This window comes from Tamandua tetradactyla, chromosome 12, assembly GCF_023851605.1.
Source record: "Tamandua tetradactyla isolate mTamTet1 chromosome 12, mTamTet1.pri, whole genome shotgun sequence".
Classification (NCBI taxonomy): Eukaryota; Metazoa; Chordata; class Mammalia; order Pilosa; family Myrmecophagidae; genus Tamandua; species Tamandua tetradactyla.
Genome location: NC_135338.1, coordinates 83,622,247 through 83,638,685, shown reverse-complemented (window position 1 = coordinate 83,638,685; position 16,439 = coordinate 83,622,247). Strand labels below are relative to the sequence as shown.

At 41.7% G+C, this 16,439-nt stretch overlaps 1 protein-coding gene across 2 annotated transcripts in view; it reads left to right on the top strand.

Annotated features, from left to right (window-relative positions):
* Window positions 1–16,439, top strand: part of LRRK1 (leucine rich repeat kinase 1) — a 164,010-nt gene that overhangs the window by 45,071 nt on the left and 102,500 nt on the right. For both annotated transcript variants that reach the window (XM_077124020.1, XM_077124021.1), the window contains one exon: window positions 13,338–13,501. In XM_077124020.1, the coding sequence (XP_076980135.1) occupies window positions 13,338–13,501 (164 nt within the window). The remainder of the gene's footprint in view (window positions 1–13,337; window positions 13,502–16,439) is intronic.

Genomic DNA, 16,439 nt, shown 5'->3' with positions numbered 1-16,439 from the left:
GTTTTTGGTTTTTTTTTCACACGAGTTTTTTCATGTTGTAAATCTAAAGAATTTCGCTCTGCACTTTGAATAGGCTTTCCATTTTGTCTGGAAGGTTCCCACATCAACTCTTCTTGCTTGCAGATTTTTTTGTTTGTTTTATGAGGAAAAAAATACTTATTCTTCCATCATTAAAAAAAAATCTTAAAACACTCAAAAAAAATGGACAAGGATTTAAAAGATACTTTCACTGTCTGTTTAAAAGGAACAGTACTTTTCATTTACCGGTGCCTGCCCATGCGAAAAAAAAAAAAAAGGGAGCAGCGTTTGGCCATGTTCTTTTGTTTTTGTATTCCTGTCCTAAATCAGAGAGCTTGTTTCTTAGGAAAACCAGTTCACCAGTTAAAACCAAATGAAAGAAAACAGAAAACTCCTTGCAGTTTCTTATATGCAAAAAAAGAAGAAAACTTTTAACATTGATACTGTGTTGCTCTGTTAAAAAAATTTTAGCTGCTGTAAAAAAAACACACACACACTTAAAGCTAGATTTAACATTCTGTTTTCAAATGCTGTCTTTATATTAGTAAGCGATAATAGTTTGCTAATAATAAGTACGCATTTTTATAATCCCATCAAGTGGTTCTATGTGTTTCTGCTCTCTTGTGACTGTGTTAATGTTTACCTGTTGTACCTGAATACCAAAATCAGTAACTATGCAACCAAGGTATTGGGCTTGCAGAGCTGTTCAGTGTATAAACAAAACATTTGGAATGTTGTTGCAAAACTGAGTCACATCATTGAGTGACTCAGTCACATCATTTTAAAACATGTTTCCCTCCCCCACCTTTTTTGCCCACAAATGGTGTTAGCTTGCTTAGTCAAAAAGAAAAGGGACAAAGGGGAAAATTTTAACTGTACAGAATTTGCCATCGTTCCATTGCCTTGATTCTAATCATGTCCTTAGATACAAAAAAAAAGTCAATGGCTTTTAACTGTTTACAAGTAGAATGTGATTGTAAAATGTACAGCTTGTTTGTGTTTGAATTATGAAATTTCTTCATATATACTAAATCATGACTTTTTGACCATTCAACCAAAAAAAAAAAAAAGGAATGAAATGCTGATGCATCCAACATGGATTAACCTTCAGAACATGTGAAGTGAAAGCAGTCAGAAAAGACCGTATTTTGCATGATTCCTTATATGAAATATCCAGAATACTCAAATCCATAGGGACAGGAAGCAGATGAGTGATTGTCAAGTCTTGGGTGAGGAGAAAATGGGGAGTGAATGCTCATTTGGATGGGGTGTCTTTTTAGGGTAATGAAAATGTTTAAAAATTAAACAGTGGTGACAGTGGCACAACTCTGTGAATATACTAAAAACCACTGAATTGTACACTTTGAAAGGATACGCTTCATGCTATGTGAATTATATCCCAATAAAGCTGTTATGAAAATGTGGTCAAATTTATCCATCTTTTATTGCTACTTGATTTTGGGTCACAGCTTAGGAGGTTTTCACATTCCCAATTAAAAAAGGAATTCGCTCATGTTTTCTTCTAAAGCTTTCTATGATTTCATTTTTTACCTTCATACTTCTGATCCACCTGGAATTATCCTGGGGTGCGATGTAAGGAATGGATCTGATTGTATCTTTTTCCCTGCAGCTGTCCACTGAAGCCAACACCATTTATTAGCATGTGCTTCTCTTAGGGACTGATCTGGCTGGACCAGCCTCCTGCCTGGGGCGTCTCTCTCCTCTGAGGGAGACAGTTAACATCCCCAGTACGATATATCCTGCAGAATATATCGTACTGTTTGCCGGGATTGCCTGCAGTTTTTATCACCATAATTATTCCCATCAAGAAGTTTTATAGCAATTACCAGATTCCAAGCGCTGCCTCCAGGATTTTGAACTACAGCAACCATAAAGCTTGTTCATTACTTGGGAATATCATTTGGCATTTCCTGTGCTTTTAAGCAAGAACTTTTAACAAGATCTATTAACCAAAGTGAACTCAGGCCACTATTTGAATAATGTTACAAGACCGTGGCTGATATCATTGAGCAATTGTGTTTATCTAGAGACTACTACAGGTTGGACAGGGTTTTAATCACTTTGCATGTTTCATCTGTCTTTTCCCTCTGAGGTGGCTACGGGGATTGTCTTTGTTTTACAGGAGAGTAAAGAGGTGCCAGGGGCCCCAGGGCTGGGGAGTCCACTGAGGGAGAACATGCAGGCAGGCATACTTCTCAGACTGTCGCAGCTCTCTGTGTCCTGGAGCTAGCCTTGTTCCTCGGGAGCATTTGTGGAGCCATATGTTCCCCGAGCCTTTGGAAACCTCCAGAATACTCCCTTGAGACAGTCTGTATTTGGAGCTGGTACGAGCTCTACACCCATGGCTTTGGCCAGACTCACAAGCGGGGTGGGAGGAGGGGGAGTTCTGCCCAGCCCCGAATGAAGCAGTTCTTGGAAAGAGTCTGCAGTGGCACTTCTGCTCTGTGGCCCTGTGACCATGTTAAATGGTACTGCAGATGGGCAAGATTATAGGAGCACCCCTTCCTGGCAGGCAGAGCGTTGTGAAGGGTTGACAAGCTGACTTCAGGAAGTTCTTAATAAGCACCTGCTGTGCACAAGCCACAGTGCCGGGGCCACATGGCTGTGCGAGAGGGGGTCCGGCCTGCGGGCTCCACTGGACAGTGCAGGAGACAGACTCACTCACACACAGGGTCACGTCCAACGCCAACCATGGTTGATGCCGAAGTGCAGGGCAGGCTCGGCAAGGAGCCAGGGAACCCGGGGGGACATTCCCCAAGTCTGTCCTGGGACTGGAGAGAGGAGAATTTTTGTCATGTAGAGAAAGGGTGGGGCACAGGAACCAGGGTTCAGAGGATGAGTCCGGAGCACCTGCTTCACAGGCACTTGGAGTGGGAAGGAAGTGGTCAGGCCCTCTGGAAATAACCCCCATTTGTGTGCCCATCCTTTGGGGGAGCCGAGTAATACACTGAGCAATATCTTTGATAGGTGCCATTTTCTTCTACAAGAAGATGGTAAGATTCAGACATTTTAAATCCTTGCCCAAAATGATACCACTATTAAACAGCAGACGGAGAGCTTGAACCCAGGTCTTCTCCTCTGAAGATCCTCTGGGTCAATCTTGGTGCCTCATTATAAATGTCCCCTCCAGATTGAGATATTTTCTTCCTTCTGTAATGCCATCTTTGCTAAGAAAAATTTGAATTCAGTTGGAAAATTTACTTTATTAACCTGAGAACTACATTCACAGAAACTAGTCTTACATTATATACAGTATCGAGAAATAACTGAAAAATAGAGAAAAGGGGGGAAAGAGCACCTCAGATTGCACCACATAAAGAAAAACCAGCATTAGCCTTTGGGGTCTTTTCTTATTGTCAGTTTTCCTGTGTGTGTGGCTGCTGTGTCCGTCACACTACAGTATTTTAGCATGCAGGTAGTTCTAAGTATTTGCAGTAGTTGTATTCTATTAAGGTACTACGAACACTGAGTTAGCAAGTACTGAGCCACTGCTCCTAGGGAAATGCCAGGTTAGGTTCCTGCCAGCCTCTGGTCACAACCAGTTTCATCAGCCAGTCAATACATAACTTTGTTTTACATGTGTATCTGCTTGAAGACACCTTGTTTAATAAACACCATCAGGGGCGGGCCACGGTGGCTCAGCAGGTAAGAGTGCTTGCCTGCCATGCCCGAGGACCCAGGTTCGATTCCTGGTGCCTGCCCATGTAAAAAAATAAATAAAAATTAAAAAACACCATCAGTTCATTAACATTGAATTCACGGCCAACGACACCATGCTCAGGCCTGAACAAAGCTTCTCTAACATATGTATTTTCTCCATGAGACCCGTCTTGTGCTTAGGAACACTGGACAGCTCTTTAGCACTACACTTTGGGGCCAGTTTAAATGGCAAATCCACCAACTAAAAGCACAAAAATGAGAAAAAAAATGTGACAACAAATTGACCACAAAAAGAGTATTTGTTTACAGCCTGAGAACAGAAACAAGAAAGCAGAGCCTTGGCTTGTTCAGCCTCAGCTGGAAATCCACAGGACAGAACTCAAATTTTTTGCTGCTCTGCACATGTCCATGAACGATGGTGGAAGTGCCACGAGTGTTGATTTGGGGTTACCAGTGCATCTTTTCAAGTGGGCACATTCACAGATACGAGATCTGGGAGTAATCAGGACTGACTCAATTTGATAATTATCCTAACCGCCACTCTTTACTATAGCACTGCAGCCACCATCTTTATTGCTTTTTATTTTATTCATATATTACATAATGCTTTTTACATGTTTGGAATTAGTCCTCTGGGGTCAGTTCCTCAGGAACAGGGTTAAGGGTGCCCTAATCGTTCAGTATTTGTACTACCGCCACCTCCCCAAAGATTGGGAATATGACCACTTTTATGTATATTTTGGGTTGTACAAGAGGCTGTGTTAGAGGGTATGGAATAAGGGAACTATCCTATTTCTGTGATTTTTACTTTCCCAAAGGATGGTTCTTCCTTTACCAGGTCAGTTGTGTCTGCTGACCATCCCAGCGCCCTCGAGCATCTTCTCCTGGCTAAAGGGCCTGGTTTGTGCTGTGGATGTTTAAAAGCAATATCTGGGAAGAATACAGCATCATAGTCTGGCTGATCCTGCTTTTTTCCATCCAGCTGGATCCTTAGGGCCTAGCTCAGCACAAAGTAGGCACATAATATTTTGGGAATGAAGGGATAAGCAAATAAATGAATTTGGGGAAGAGGAAATCAGTAGAGGAAAGGATTCATCTTTGCAGCTCTGTATTACTGTTTTTCTCTTTCTCTGCTGCAGAACATCATGGAGGAGTTGGCTTCAGTTTCCTTTCCTGTGTTCCAGTCTAAGGAAACAGGGTCACCTCATCTCTTAATTCCCATGGCCTTGCCTGTGCGCCTCATAAATGTCTCGGGGTTTACTGTGTGCACAGCTGGGACATAGGCAGGATTGGACTTTGACCTCAGGTGCTGGGGCCCAAGTCTCAGCTCTGCTGTTGGGAGCTGGGTGGGCAGGCAGCGGCTCTAACCATGTAGAGAGAGTAGTTGCCTCTTCAGGGAGCAGTGATAAGGATACCTGCCTCATACAGGTGTGGGAGGAAAGCTGGTGCATGCAACATACTTTCCACAGCACCTGGCAGTACTCCATCAGTGCAACGATTACCTATACAAAGTTACTCAACCCACTTTTATTTTATCTTTTAAAACCTGCAACACCTGCGCCATTTATTGTCCGAAGAGATTTTCTCCCTCTCCCTCTCCCATTCCCTCTTTCCTTCCTGTTAAATGAATGGTTCAAGACTTAAATGAATGAGTCAAGACTTGACATACCCAGGAGCAAAAAGTTGCTTTCATTTAGATAATACTATCTAAGAATTCGCTTATTAAACTAGCTTGAAAGCAAACAACTTTTTGGTGGATACTTTGTTTTTCTTTTAATATGTTTGTTCTTAATTTCAAAAGCAATACAAGCTCAGTGCAAAAAAGAAAAAGAAAACACAAATAGAAAAAAACTCCCCTTGTTTCAAGGCAACCACCGCTATCATTTACATGTATATGCCCTTCAGGTCTTCTTTCTAAACAGAGAGGCAGACTTAATTTTCACAAACAAAAAAAAAATAGATTCGACATACTCAACGAATACCTACTTTTTTCCAAAGCATTTTCTTAAATTTGAAAAAGAATTTCACCTTGTTATGAAAAAAATTAATCACATATTGTGGTAATTAGGTTCAGGTGTCAACTTGGCCAGGTGAAGGTGCCTAGTTCTATTGCTGTGGACATGAGGCAATGGCTTGTGAACCTCATCTGTTGCTGATTACATCTGCAGTCAGCTAGGAGGCATGCTGGCTGCAATGAATAATGTTTGATTTAATTGGCTGGTTCTTAAATGAGAGCGCTTAACGTAGCACAGCCAAAGCAGCTCCGCATACCTCATCTCAGCACTCGCAGCTCAGCCCAGGTCTTTGGGGATGCAGAAAGGAATCACCCCGGGGAAAGTTGTTGGAACCCAGAGGCCCAGAGAGAAGGCCAGCAGAGATTCCCACGTAAGAAAGAACCTCAGTTGAAAGTTAGCTGCTTTCCTCTGAAGAACTATATCTTAACTAAATAAATCCCCTTTTATTAAAGCCAATCCATCCCTGGTGTATTACATTCTGGCAGCTAGCAAACTAGAACACGTATAATCCACCTATTCTAAATTCTTTCATTTTGCATCTTATTCAGAGATTTTCACTCTGGTGTGGTATGTCATGTATTTTGTCCATGATGTTCCACGATCTGTCTTGCATATTCTACTCTTTTTAGAATTTATTATGTGCTAAGTATTTTTCATGCTTCTTCTTAATCTTTATTATTGTCAGTTGCAATGATTGCATAAAAGTCCCTCATTTTGCACTACCAGCAGGTACTAAATTATGAAGGGGGAAAGGGGGAATTCTATGGGCTCTGGGGTTACAGAGCCCTGCTTCTGATATTTCCTCTACCACTTACCAGCTCTGCAACCTGCTTCTGACACCTACTTAGAGGAGTGTTGTGAACATAACCTTAGATGATGAAAATAAAGGACCCAGTACAGTGCTTGCGCAGAGGCTGTTCCCTAATTCCTGATGTTAGCCGTTTATCAGGTTGGCAGCTTTTCCCATCCACTATTGCAGGTAACCCCACAGGACTCAATTGCATAGCTCAGGAGTGTATCTTTTTGTTTGTGCAGCATTATTGCTGCAGGTAAATTCCTAGGAGGAAAAACCATGGGTGAAAGAGCAGAGCCTCCCTCCTGGGTCTGCTGATCTGTTGTTCAGTTGTTTTCCAAAAGAAACCAAAGCTGGTAGCCTTGGAAGTAACAAACCTACCAATGTCACCATATTCTGGCCAGCATCCAAGGCTCTAATTCTTTAAATTTTTTCACTCGTTGGGTGCCATAATGTGACATCTTGTGATTTCTTTACTTATATTTTTTATGACTAAAGAAAATAACATTTTTATGTGAGATCCCCGCCCCCAAGTGACCTATTTGTACAGATCACCACCCATCCCCCTTTTAGTAACTGAAACCCATTTCCAACGGTTAGGTGAGAATATCCACAGAGAAGTTATAAGCCTGTGCTGTGTTTAATAGAAGCTTTTCTATTATAAAAAGCATGCTGCCTCCGTTTTTTTGTTTGTTTGTTTGTTTTTTATTTTCCTGTTCTGTGCGTGCTTTGAGTCCTGTCCCTTGCAAACACACCTGCTGTCTTTGCTTTCTTTTCTGATGCTGGTCAGGTCCAGTGGCCAAGCGTGATGGGCGCTGAGCAGTGGCCATCTGGAGCCGGTGATCAATTCCCTGTACGGGTCATACTGGGGACCCGTGTCTCCTTCCCTCCCCTCCACGCCCGCCAACCTCCGCGCCCTCCCCGAGACATAAAGTGTTGGGTTTCACCATAATGTAATGACCTAGAGGTGAAAACTGCTGCCGAGGCTAAACCTCTACTGTATATCAGGGGAGGAAAGAAGCATCCCTTCCAGCTGAAACCTGGTAATCGGAGGGCCACAGGGGGCGAGACCCACCCCCACCTCCCACCAGGGCAAGAGGTGGCATCTCCCAGAGGGACAGACCCCCTCCCGGTGTCTTGCCACATGGTGACTCTGCAGAGGACGGTTTGACAGTCATGACCAGGTCAGTGGCGTTCTGACGTGTAGTTTTGTTTGCTCTTCAATGAACAATGGGTTGATATCTTTTTACTCTTTGCTACTCTATTGAGGGAAGGGAATGCAAGAAAAAAATTCTAGGACGTGCAAGTAAAAAGTGAGTGTCTTTTCTAGGATTTACTGAGGATGCCACACATTTTGAATTGGCGAACAGCATCGCCTTCCATCGGACCTGTGTTCTTTTGTGGGGATGAGAAATTAAATATATACACATTTAGAATTTAGAGAGTTAACGTCCCTTTCCTATCACCCCTCCATTTGTAGGAGAAACCGTAGAGGGAGAACTTTATTCTGATTGTTGGATCAGGAGAGATGACTTAATAAATACTGTTCTAGAACAAAAGATAAGAGTATCTCCTTAGGCCACAAACTCGGAGAATTGACAAAGGAGGGTTCTTTTATAGATGTGCCTGAAGTCACGATGAATGTGGTTTTTACCATCAGACTCTATGCTCTAATGTTCATGAAATTCTGTCTTTTTACTTCCCTAAAATACAGAAAGGAAAGGATAATTCCCAGTAGTTTTTCTGCAATCTGAGTAATTTCTTTTTCTAAAACATGCAGAAGTGATATATATGTTTTTGGGGGGTGCATGGTCTGGGAATAGAACCTGGGTCCCCCGCATGGAAGGTGAGCATTCTACCACCGAACCACCCGTGCACCCTCAGAGATGATATTTTTGAGATTGATAACTGAAAGCATTTCTTCTAGAAATGGCTGCATATGTGACCCATGCAATATTATTGAAAGTTATCCTCTGTTAATGGAATATTAAGCTATTATCAAGGACTACATGATGTTCCGATGCTACAAGTTTAAAAATATCTTATGTGTGTTTTCTTTTAACCAAATGCTCTTCACATGATGAACCTTAATTTGCCATTTAAAAACAGGAACCTTAATTTACCATTTAAAAATTAAAAAATTAACTTTTATCACCACCCAGAAATAGGTTCACTTATCTTCTCACAGCTTATCATAAATGGTTCTTGTGTTTCTGGTGAAAAACCATGCATGTGTTCAATCTGTAACGCTAGCCATTTACTAAATTTATATTCTCCCCTCACTAGTTCCTACTTTTAATTATCTCTTTCCTGAAATCAAACAGGAAACACCAACCAAGCCTTAAAAGAAGTGAACCTTAAAAAAAAAAAGATTTGCCCATCTCCTCCTTTGCTTAAATACTTAGTTACTTAGCTAAGCATATTAACTTTGCATTACAAGTAAGATGCTTGTTTTTAGTCATAAATATCTCTATCTATATAATTATAATTTAGAGAACAAAAATGAATACTTTTAAAATTTTTTAAACAGAACCATTCTAATATTATTTTGCCACTATCTATAACTACTTGTTTGGAACATTAATATTTTATAGAAATAGAATAAGGTTTTGGGTGTTAGAATTTTTAATGTGAAGTTTAAATCCACACGAGGAAAGTATTAAGAGCTGTGATATTTAACAATACACAGGAATATAATTATGGGTGATGATTGAGGAATTCAACATGTTACTGAATAATCTCAAATAGTATATATATATATATTTCCCACATTTTAAGTTGAAATCAAAGTGCACCGGTTCTGACATATAAAACTGAAGTGTTTTCTGGAAAACAATTACAATAACATAAGTGTTTACTTCTAGGGAAAAGTATTTGATGGTGTTAAAGGGGATGGTTCTGCCTTTTATATGATATGCTTCTATATTATTTAAATGTTTTTTCATGAGCATGTATTTGTCTATAACTTGTGTAATTTCCTTACATTTTTATTTAAAACAAAGTCATATAATGCCATTACAGGGAACCTAGGGAAATGGAAAAATGAAGAAATGATTCTAACATTAGCCACCCGCTTTTATCCCTTAATAACCATTATTAGCATGTTGGTCTTTTTTCTTTCTATTTAAATATAGGATAGCTACTCTCTTTCTAATTTCAGGAAATGAAGTAAGGTTGGCAGATTAAATTAAAATGCATGTGCATTAGCTGATGTTTTCTGATAACATCTTCCAGCAGTTAGTTTGGCCTGGACCCCAGCTCACAGCCTCAGTCAGGTGGATGTGCATTATCAAGTCACCTTAGAAAATCAGATTCAGCGATCAAAACTGAAAACACGGCAACATTAATAAAACAGAAGCACAGAGCCTCGTTTCTTACATTTAAGCCTCACTTCATATTGTCTACTCCGCACATTTTTTTTTTTTAAATCATGTGCATGTAGGATCGCCTTTGTCATTTCACACTCACCCCATGTGCTAGGTTCCCCCTTCTGTATGTCGCTTACCTTGGGCTTCAAGATTTAGCTGTTTTGTGCATGTTCTTACATGAATAGAAGAAGTCGCTTTATACCTGCTTGTGCACACTTGCACTGATGCACACTGCACACCCGTACCCACTTACCTCTAAAAAGACAACTCTTCTGAGATCAGGCAATTATTTGTTTAATTCGAAAAGAAGAACAATAACATAATTAAGAGCCTCCTTCTGATGGCTGCTGCCATTGATTCTGCCTCCCTTCTTGCCGCTATTAATGGACCAGCTCCCTCTTGCCTACTCAGATACCCCAGGGTCTCTAGCTATAAATAATTAATGGGGAGGATTAGTGTGCGTTGGGAGGCAAAACCGCCTTATTTGCACGTATGAGCACTTGCACACTGATCCATTTTCTTATTCCTCTTCCTGAAAATACTAGTCAGCATGGAATAACTGCACTCAGCTGTGGCCATCCTGCGCTGGGTTTCAGGAATGATCCAAAGTGTGTGTGATGATCATCCGTCTATGTGGATTTTTCAAAACCAATGCCTTTGAATAAGTGATGAAGATCCTGGGTGGTATTAAGGGACTTTTCTCAGTAAACAGCTTGGCTTTGCCGTTTTTGCTGCGTTGGTAGTGGAGCGCCTTCAGTATGTCCTATGGCGGCTGCTTTTGAGATAGGACGTTATGCCTCACGTTTTCTCCCAGGATTGAAGCACTGCAAATATACCGTCACGTTGAAAGAAACAGACCAAGCACCCACTGGCTTGGAGGCGACTGTGAACGTTTCCTGAAATAGCTGTATCACATTTCTATCATGTTATTCATCTCTCTACCCATCCATCAATGTGTCTATTTTTTGGTACATTTCAGACATCTGTACTCTTCATCCTTACATACTCTGGCATGCATGTATTGACTACATTCTGATATTGTTTATGGGTTTCAAAGATAAAATTTATGTAGAATGAAATGCACAAATATTAAGTGGACTATTTGAGTTCAGGCACCTGTGTCATGAAATCACCATCAAGATCTAAAACCGTCAATCTAGAAAATTCCTCACAACTCTTCCCTGGTAATTTTCACTGCCTTTCCCTTCCCCCAGGAAATACTGTTCTAATTATTTTTCACCAAAGATTAGAACATCATATAAGTGGAATCATTTTTATGCAAGATTTATTTCACTCAGCATAATGTTTTTGAGTCACATTAGTTATTCACGTGTCAGAAGCCCATGCCTTTTTTTTTTTTGCATGGGCAGACACAGGGAATCGAACCTGAGTCTCTGTCATGGCAGGCAAGAACTCTGCCACTGAGCCACCGTGGCCTACCCAGAAGCCCCTGATTTTGATGGCTGATTAGCATTCTAGTGTTTGACTCCCACAATTTGTTTATCCATTCTCCTGTTGATGGATACCTGAGCTGTTTCCAGTATGGAAATGTTATAAATAAAGTTGCTGTGAACATTCTTGTATAAATATTTTTGGATGTAGGCTTTCATTGCTCTTTGGTAAATATCTAAAAATGGAGTTGCTGGATAATAGAGTGGGTACGTGTTCAGTTTTATAAGAAACTGCCAGCCCTGTTTCCAAAATGGTTGTACCATTTGACACTCTAACCAACAATATTATGAATGTTCTGGTCACACCTCATCCTTACAAACTGTTGTCAGTCTTTGTTCATTTTGGCCATTCTGGTGGGAGTGTAGTGATGTCACATCGTGGTTTTAATGTGCATTTCTCTCGTGACAAATGACATTGAGCCCTTTGAGTATCTTCCTTTTTGAAGTGCTTGTTCAAATCTCTGCCTGTATTTAACCAGATTGTGTGTCCTTTTACTGTAGAGGTGTAAGAGTCCTTTATACATTCTGGACAGTAGTCCTTTGTCAGACGTGTTTTTTTATTTTATTTTCTTTTTTTTCTCAGGCAAACACTTGGAATCAAACCAGGGTCTCTGGCATGGCTGGCGAGAATTCTGCCATATTTACAAAACATGTTCTCTGTAGACAAGTTTGTAACTTGCCTATTCATTTTTAAAGCATGATTTTTATAAACAGAAGTTTTTAAATTTTATGAAGTATGCTTTATCAATCTTTTATGGTTATTGCTTTCTGCATCCAACTAAGAAACCTTTCCTTATTCTCAAGTCAGGAAGCTATCCTCCTGTGTTTTCTTCAAGAAGCTTTATAGTTTTGGTCTTTGTGTTTGTAGTCCATCGCGAAGTTTATTTTAGTGTATGATGAGAAATAGGGGGTCAAGATTTCAATTTTATTCATTGTGGATAGTGGATATCCAGTTGTTCCAGCACCAAGTGCTGAGAAGTCTTGGCTTTTCCCAGTGTATTGCTTTGACATCTTTGTCAAAAACTCATTAGATGTATCAGATGGGTCTTTTACTCAAATCTCAATTCTGTTCCATGGATCTGTCTATGCCAGCTTTACAGAAAATCAGGTAGCAGGAAATCCTTCAACTCTCGTTTTTCAAGAATGCTTTGGATATTCTAGGTCCTTTGTATTTTCTTGCAAGCTTGAAAATGAGAGCATCAATTTCTACATATAAAAAACCTGTTGGAATATGATTGGGATTGAATTGACTCTATAGATCAAATTGGGGGGAACTGACATCTTAATAGTATTGAGTCTTCTATGAACGTGGGGTATCTTTCCATTTATATAAGTATTTCCTTTCTCTCAGCAGTATATTAGAGTTTTCAGTCTGCAGGTCTGACCCATCTTTTGTTAAATTTATTTATAAGTATGTAGTCTTTTGATGCTATTATAAATTTTAAAATATGTATCTTCCAAATGTTAGTCATGATCATGTGATTCACTTTTGTGATGTGACTGTTTGGATACCAACCTTGCTCAGCGTTTACTTTTTTAAAAGAGCAGGCTAAAGTCTGTTTTACTCATCCCTTCAAAGAGATAGCATAGAAATGGCGTGGCTTTAGCCCCAGCCTGAGAGCTGGAAGACCCAATTTCAGTCCCAGTTTGCCGATTACTAGCCATCTGAATTTGGCCTAGGACGGTAGAAGTAACGGTTAGCCGTCTCACTGCAGAATCCTCTGGAGCTGTGCCCGGCTGCCTGGTGCTTGCACAGCCTGGTTTCTGCCCCAGCCCCACCCTCGGGCACTCACCTCTGGTGGAGATGCAGGAAGTGTCCTCCGTAAGGGTTCCAGGCCCCTGGGTCTGCGGACACTTGGTGGTGGCCGTGTTCAAGGGGGCCCCTTTCTCCTCCTAGAACCTCCCCCACCGCAGGCTCTGTCACGGGCAGCGGGTCCTCCTGCCTTCCTGTCCTCTCACTCACCTGAGCACCGGCACTGAAGGGACGCCGTGTCTGTGTTTCCTTCTGCAGGTGCCGTGGACATGGGCAGCAAAGCGTCCACGCCGGGCAGCAACCCCCCTGCCCACTTCCCCAGGCTAGAAGGCATTGAAACTGCATACAAGCAGGGAGACACCAGGAAGGCCCGGGGCCTCGTCAGAGAGGCTTGTGACGAGAGCACGTCCAGGCTGGAAAAGGTAAGGGGGTGCTGCTCGGCCGCAGCTGGGGATCCGGGCCAGTAGCAGTGAAGGCACAGACGGGTTTTTGGTTATGTCAAAATCGGAATGGGGATGTTTTTGTTTTGGAAATACCTCGAACATATTCCATTTCATATGTAAACTTATGGGTGCTGTACCCTGTAAGTCAACTTCGTCTCAGCTTGCCATCGCCTTTGGAAGAAGCCGGGAGGGTCCATAAATGTACAGAGCGAAACCCCCAGCTGAAGGTTTAACCTACTGTATGTATTTATACTTTTTTTGTCCGCTGTAGAGATAGTACTTGCATATGCGGTCTCTGTATTTTATGTGATTTTTCTGTAAACCTACAATTTCTCTAATTAAAAAAAGGAGGAAAAAAAGAAGCTGACAGTGAACATTTAGAAAATATATAAGAATAGAAAATAAGTATATTCCTAATATACCCAAACAGTAGATAGTTTGGTCTATTTCTTTCCAGTCTGCTGATTTGGGTATAAGTTTGTTGTGGTCATTATAATTTTTTAATATAGATACTGTCATAGTGTACGTTCAGTTTTGCATACTGCTTTTCACACATAACATTATATCAAGAATTTTTCGTGTGATCATAAATTCCTTCTGAATGTCACCTTCGAAGGCTGTGACGTTCTGTTTGGTACATGTGCTGTCATTTACCCTGCTGCTCCTCTTGGTTGGATTTGGATTGCTTCAAATTTTTTACTGATAGAGAAGTACCATTTTACCTGTTTTTGCTTAATTCTTTTAAGTCATTTTTTAGCATAGATTCATAGGAATTGAGAGTGTGCAGTGAGCATTTTTTAAGTTTTGAACCATCTCAGGCTTTTCCAAAATGGTTGTACAAGATTAACCCTCTCACCAACAATGCAAGAGGGCCTGTTGCCTCTGTGTTACCCATGGAAAGACTTTATTGATGTTTTATTTGCATTGCTTTGGTCACCACCGATTTACCCTGTCTGCATTAGTTTCCAATAATTCATCCTCAGTAGTTCAGAAACAATTCAACTCCTAAACCTCCATCCTGTTCTCAGGAGTGTAAGAGATTTTTTTGTTGGTGGTGGCAAGTATGGCGGGCTTGGGGAATTGCTGAGAACAGGGCTCTTTGGAGACCTCCAGTTATGAATTCACAGTGGATATGGCAGAGAGACTCCCTTCCTTTGCTTGTATGTCCAGGGAGAGCTGGGCCAACACACAAGCTGGTCAGGGCTATTGACCCCTTGGGTGGGCATGGGGTGGCCCCCAGTGGGGAGGGCCTGTGGACAGCTGACAGAGCTTGGAGCATTGCTTCCCTCGGTCATTGGGGTGCCTGGGTGCACACGGACGCAGGAGCACAGCCATCTCTCGTTGGCTGCCTTCTTGAGCTGAGTTCTTTAGAAGTGTGAGTTCCCTTTATGCCAACCGCAGAGGTGTTTGGGGGAATTGTAGACATCCCCATTCTTTTATGAGGAAACAGAAGCTCAGGGTAATTGATGAGCTTGTCCAAGGACACACAGGTGGTGAGTGGCAGAGCCAGGATTCAAACCAGCATCCACTTGGCACCAACATCCGTGCCCTCTGCCTAACTCTTCAGTGGGGATGTCCCTGGATGTAGTTTGTCCTTGGGGCGTCCACTGTCTTCTGTGGAGCTGAGATGGGTAGGGAGTGGAAAGGGACAAGAATGGGCATGTACAAATAAATACATGATGGCTTTGGGGGTAGTGGAAAGCATCCAGATCTTGATTTTGGAGGTGGTAACCAATGGTAATGCTGTCAAAAGTCATCAGACTGCACCTAAAAAGGGATGAATTTAATGTAGGTAAATGATAACTTAACAAACCTGATTCTCAAAGAAAGCCAAAAGAGAGCATATGTACGGTCCCAAATGTGTGACAAGTTCAGTAAGTCTCCCTGACCACTTGAGAGCAAGAGAGCAGGAAAGGAGAAGCCTTGGCTAGTCACAGAGGATGATGGTGACAGTGGCCTCCCAGTGTAGGGAAGCAGTGAGAGCAGAAGCAGGGGTGTGCAGACCTTAGGCAGAGGGAGAAACCAGACTTGCTATGGGTTTCTCTCCACATGGGCTCTCAAAGGCACATATGACATTTAAGACATTTTTTTTTTTTGGCCTGGAATTCTATAATCCCAAACTTTCATTTTTCAATTAACTTTTAGAATTTGTGGCCATGTCTGAAATGTCATTCATTAAATCCCTCACTGGGAAGGGAAACTGAGTGTCAGTGCTGGGGAGACAGTCATGTAGAACAGAGAGCCCACAATCTGTACCCTCATCCCAGTGGGCGTGAAGTCCTGCTGGGGAAAGGGATGTGACAGGTCAAAGGTGGGGGTGGAGGGAGAGGACATCTAGCTGTGCTCTGGAGCATTCCAGAAAGCTTCCTAGCAGAAGTGACACCTAATCCCTTGAGCTCATGTCGAAGCTGGCCACCAGGTGGCCAGAGGAAGGATAGGAATGGCCAAAGAGTCAGAGGCTGTGGCTCTTTGCAGGAATAGTGAGTCATCCCATCTGGCCTGGAGCAAAGGATCCAGGCATGTGGCAACAGCAGGGAAAGAAGAACACAGACCTGAAGAGGCAGGGGCTGGGATTTCATCTTGAAAACAAGAAGAGCCATCCATGGGAGTGGCATGGGAATTTGAGAAAGGTCACTCTGGCAGGAGTTTGAATAAAGGAAAATAGAGCCACTGCAGCAGGACTCATCTGTCTGGAAGGAAGTCTTGGTGGTGGCCATTCAAAATCAGGAAGGCCCCTAGAAGGATGCTTCTCTTTGGGGTCCAGTGCTGGTGAAATCCCCAGTTGGTTGAACTTCAAAAAGATGTTGAGGAAAAGGATAGATAAATCTCTGTCTTTGTAAAAACATAAAGCTTTAGTTCAAAAATATGTCATAAGGAAGAGTCAAGGATTAATGATAAGCTGAAAAGGAACGTGACT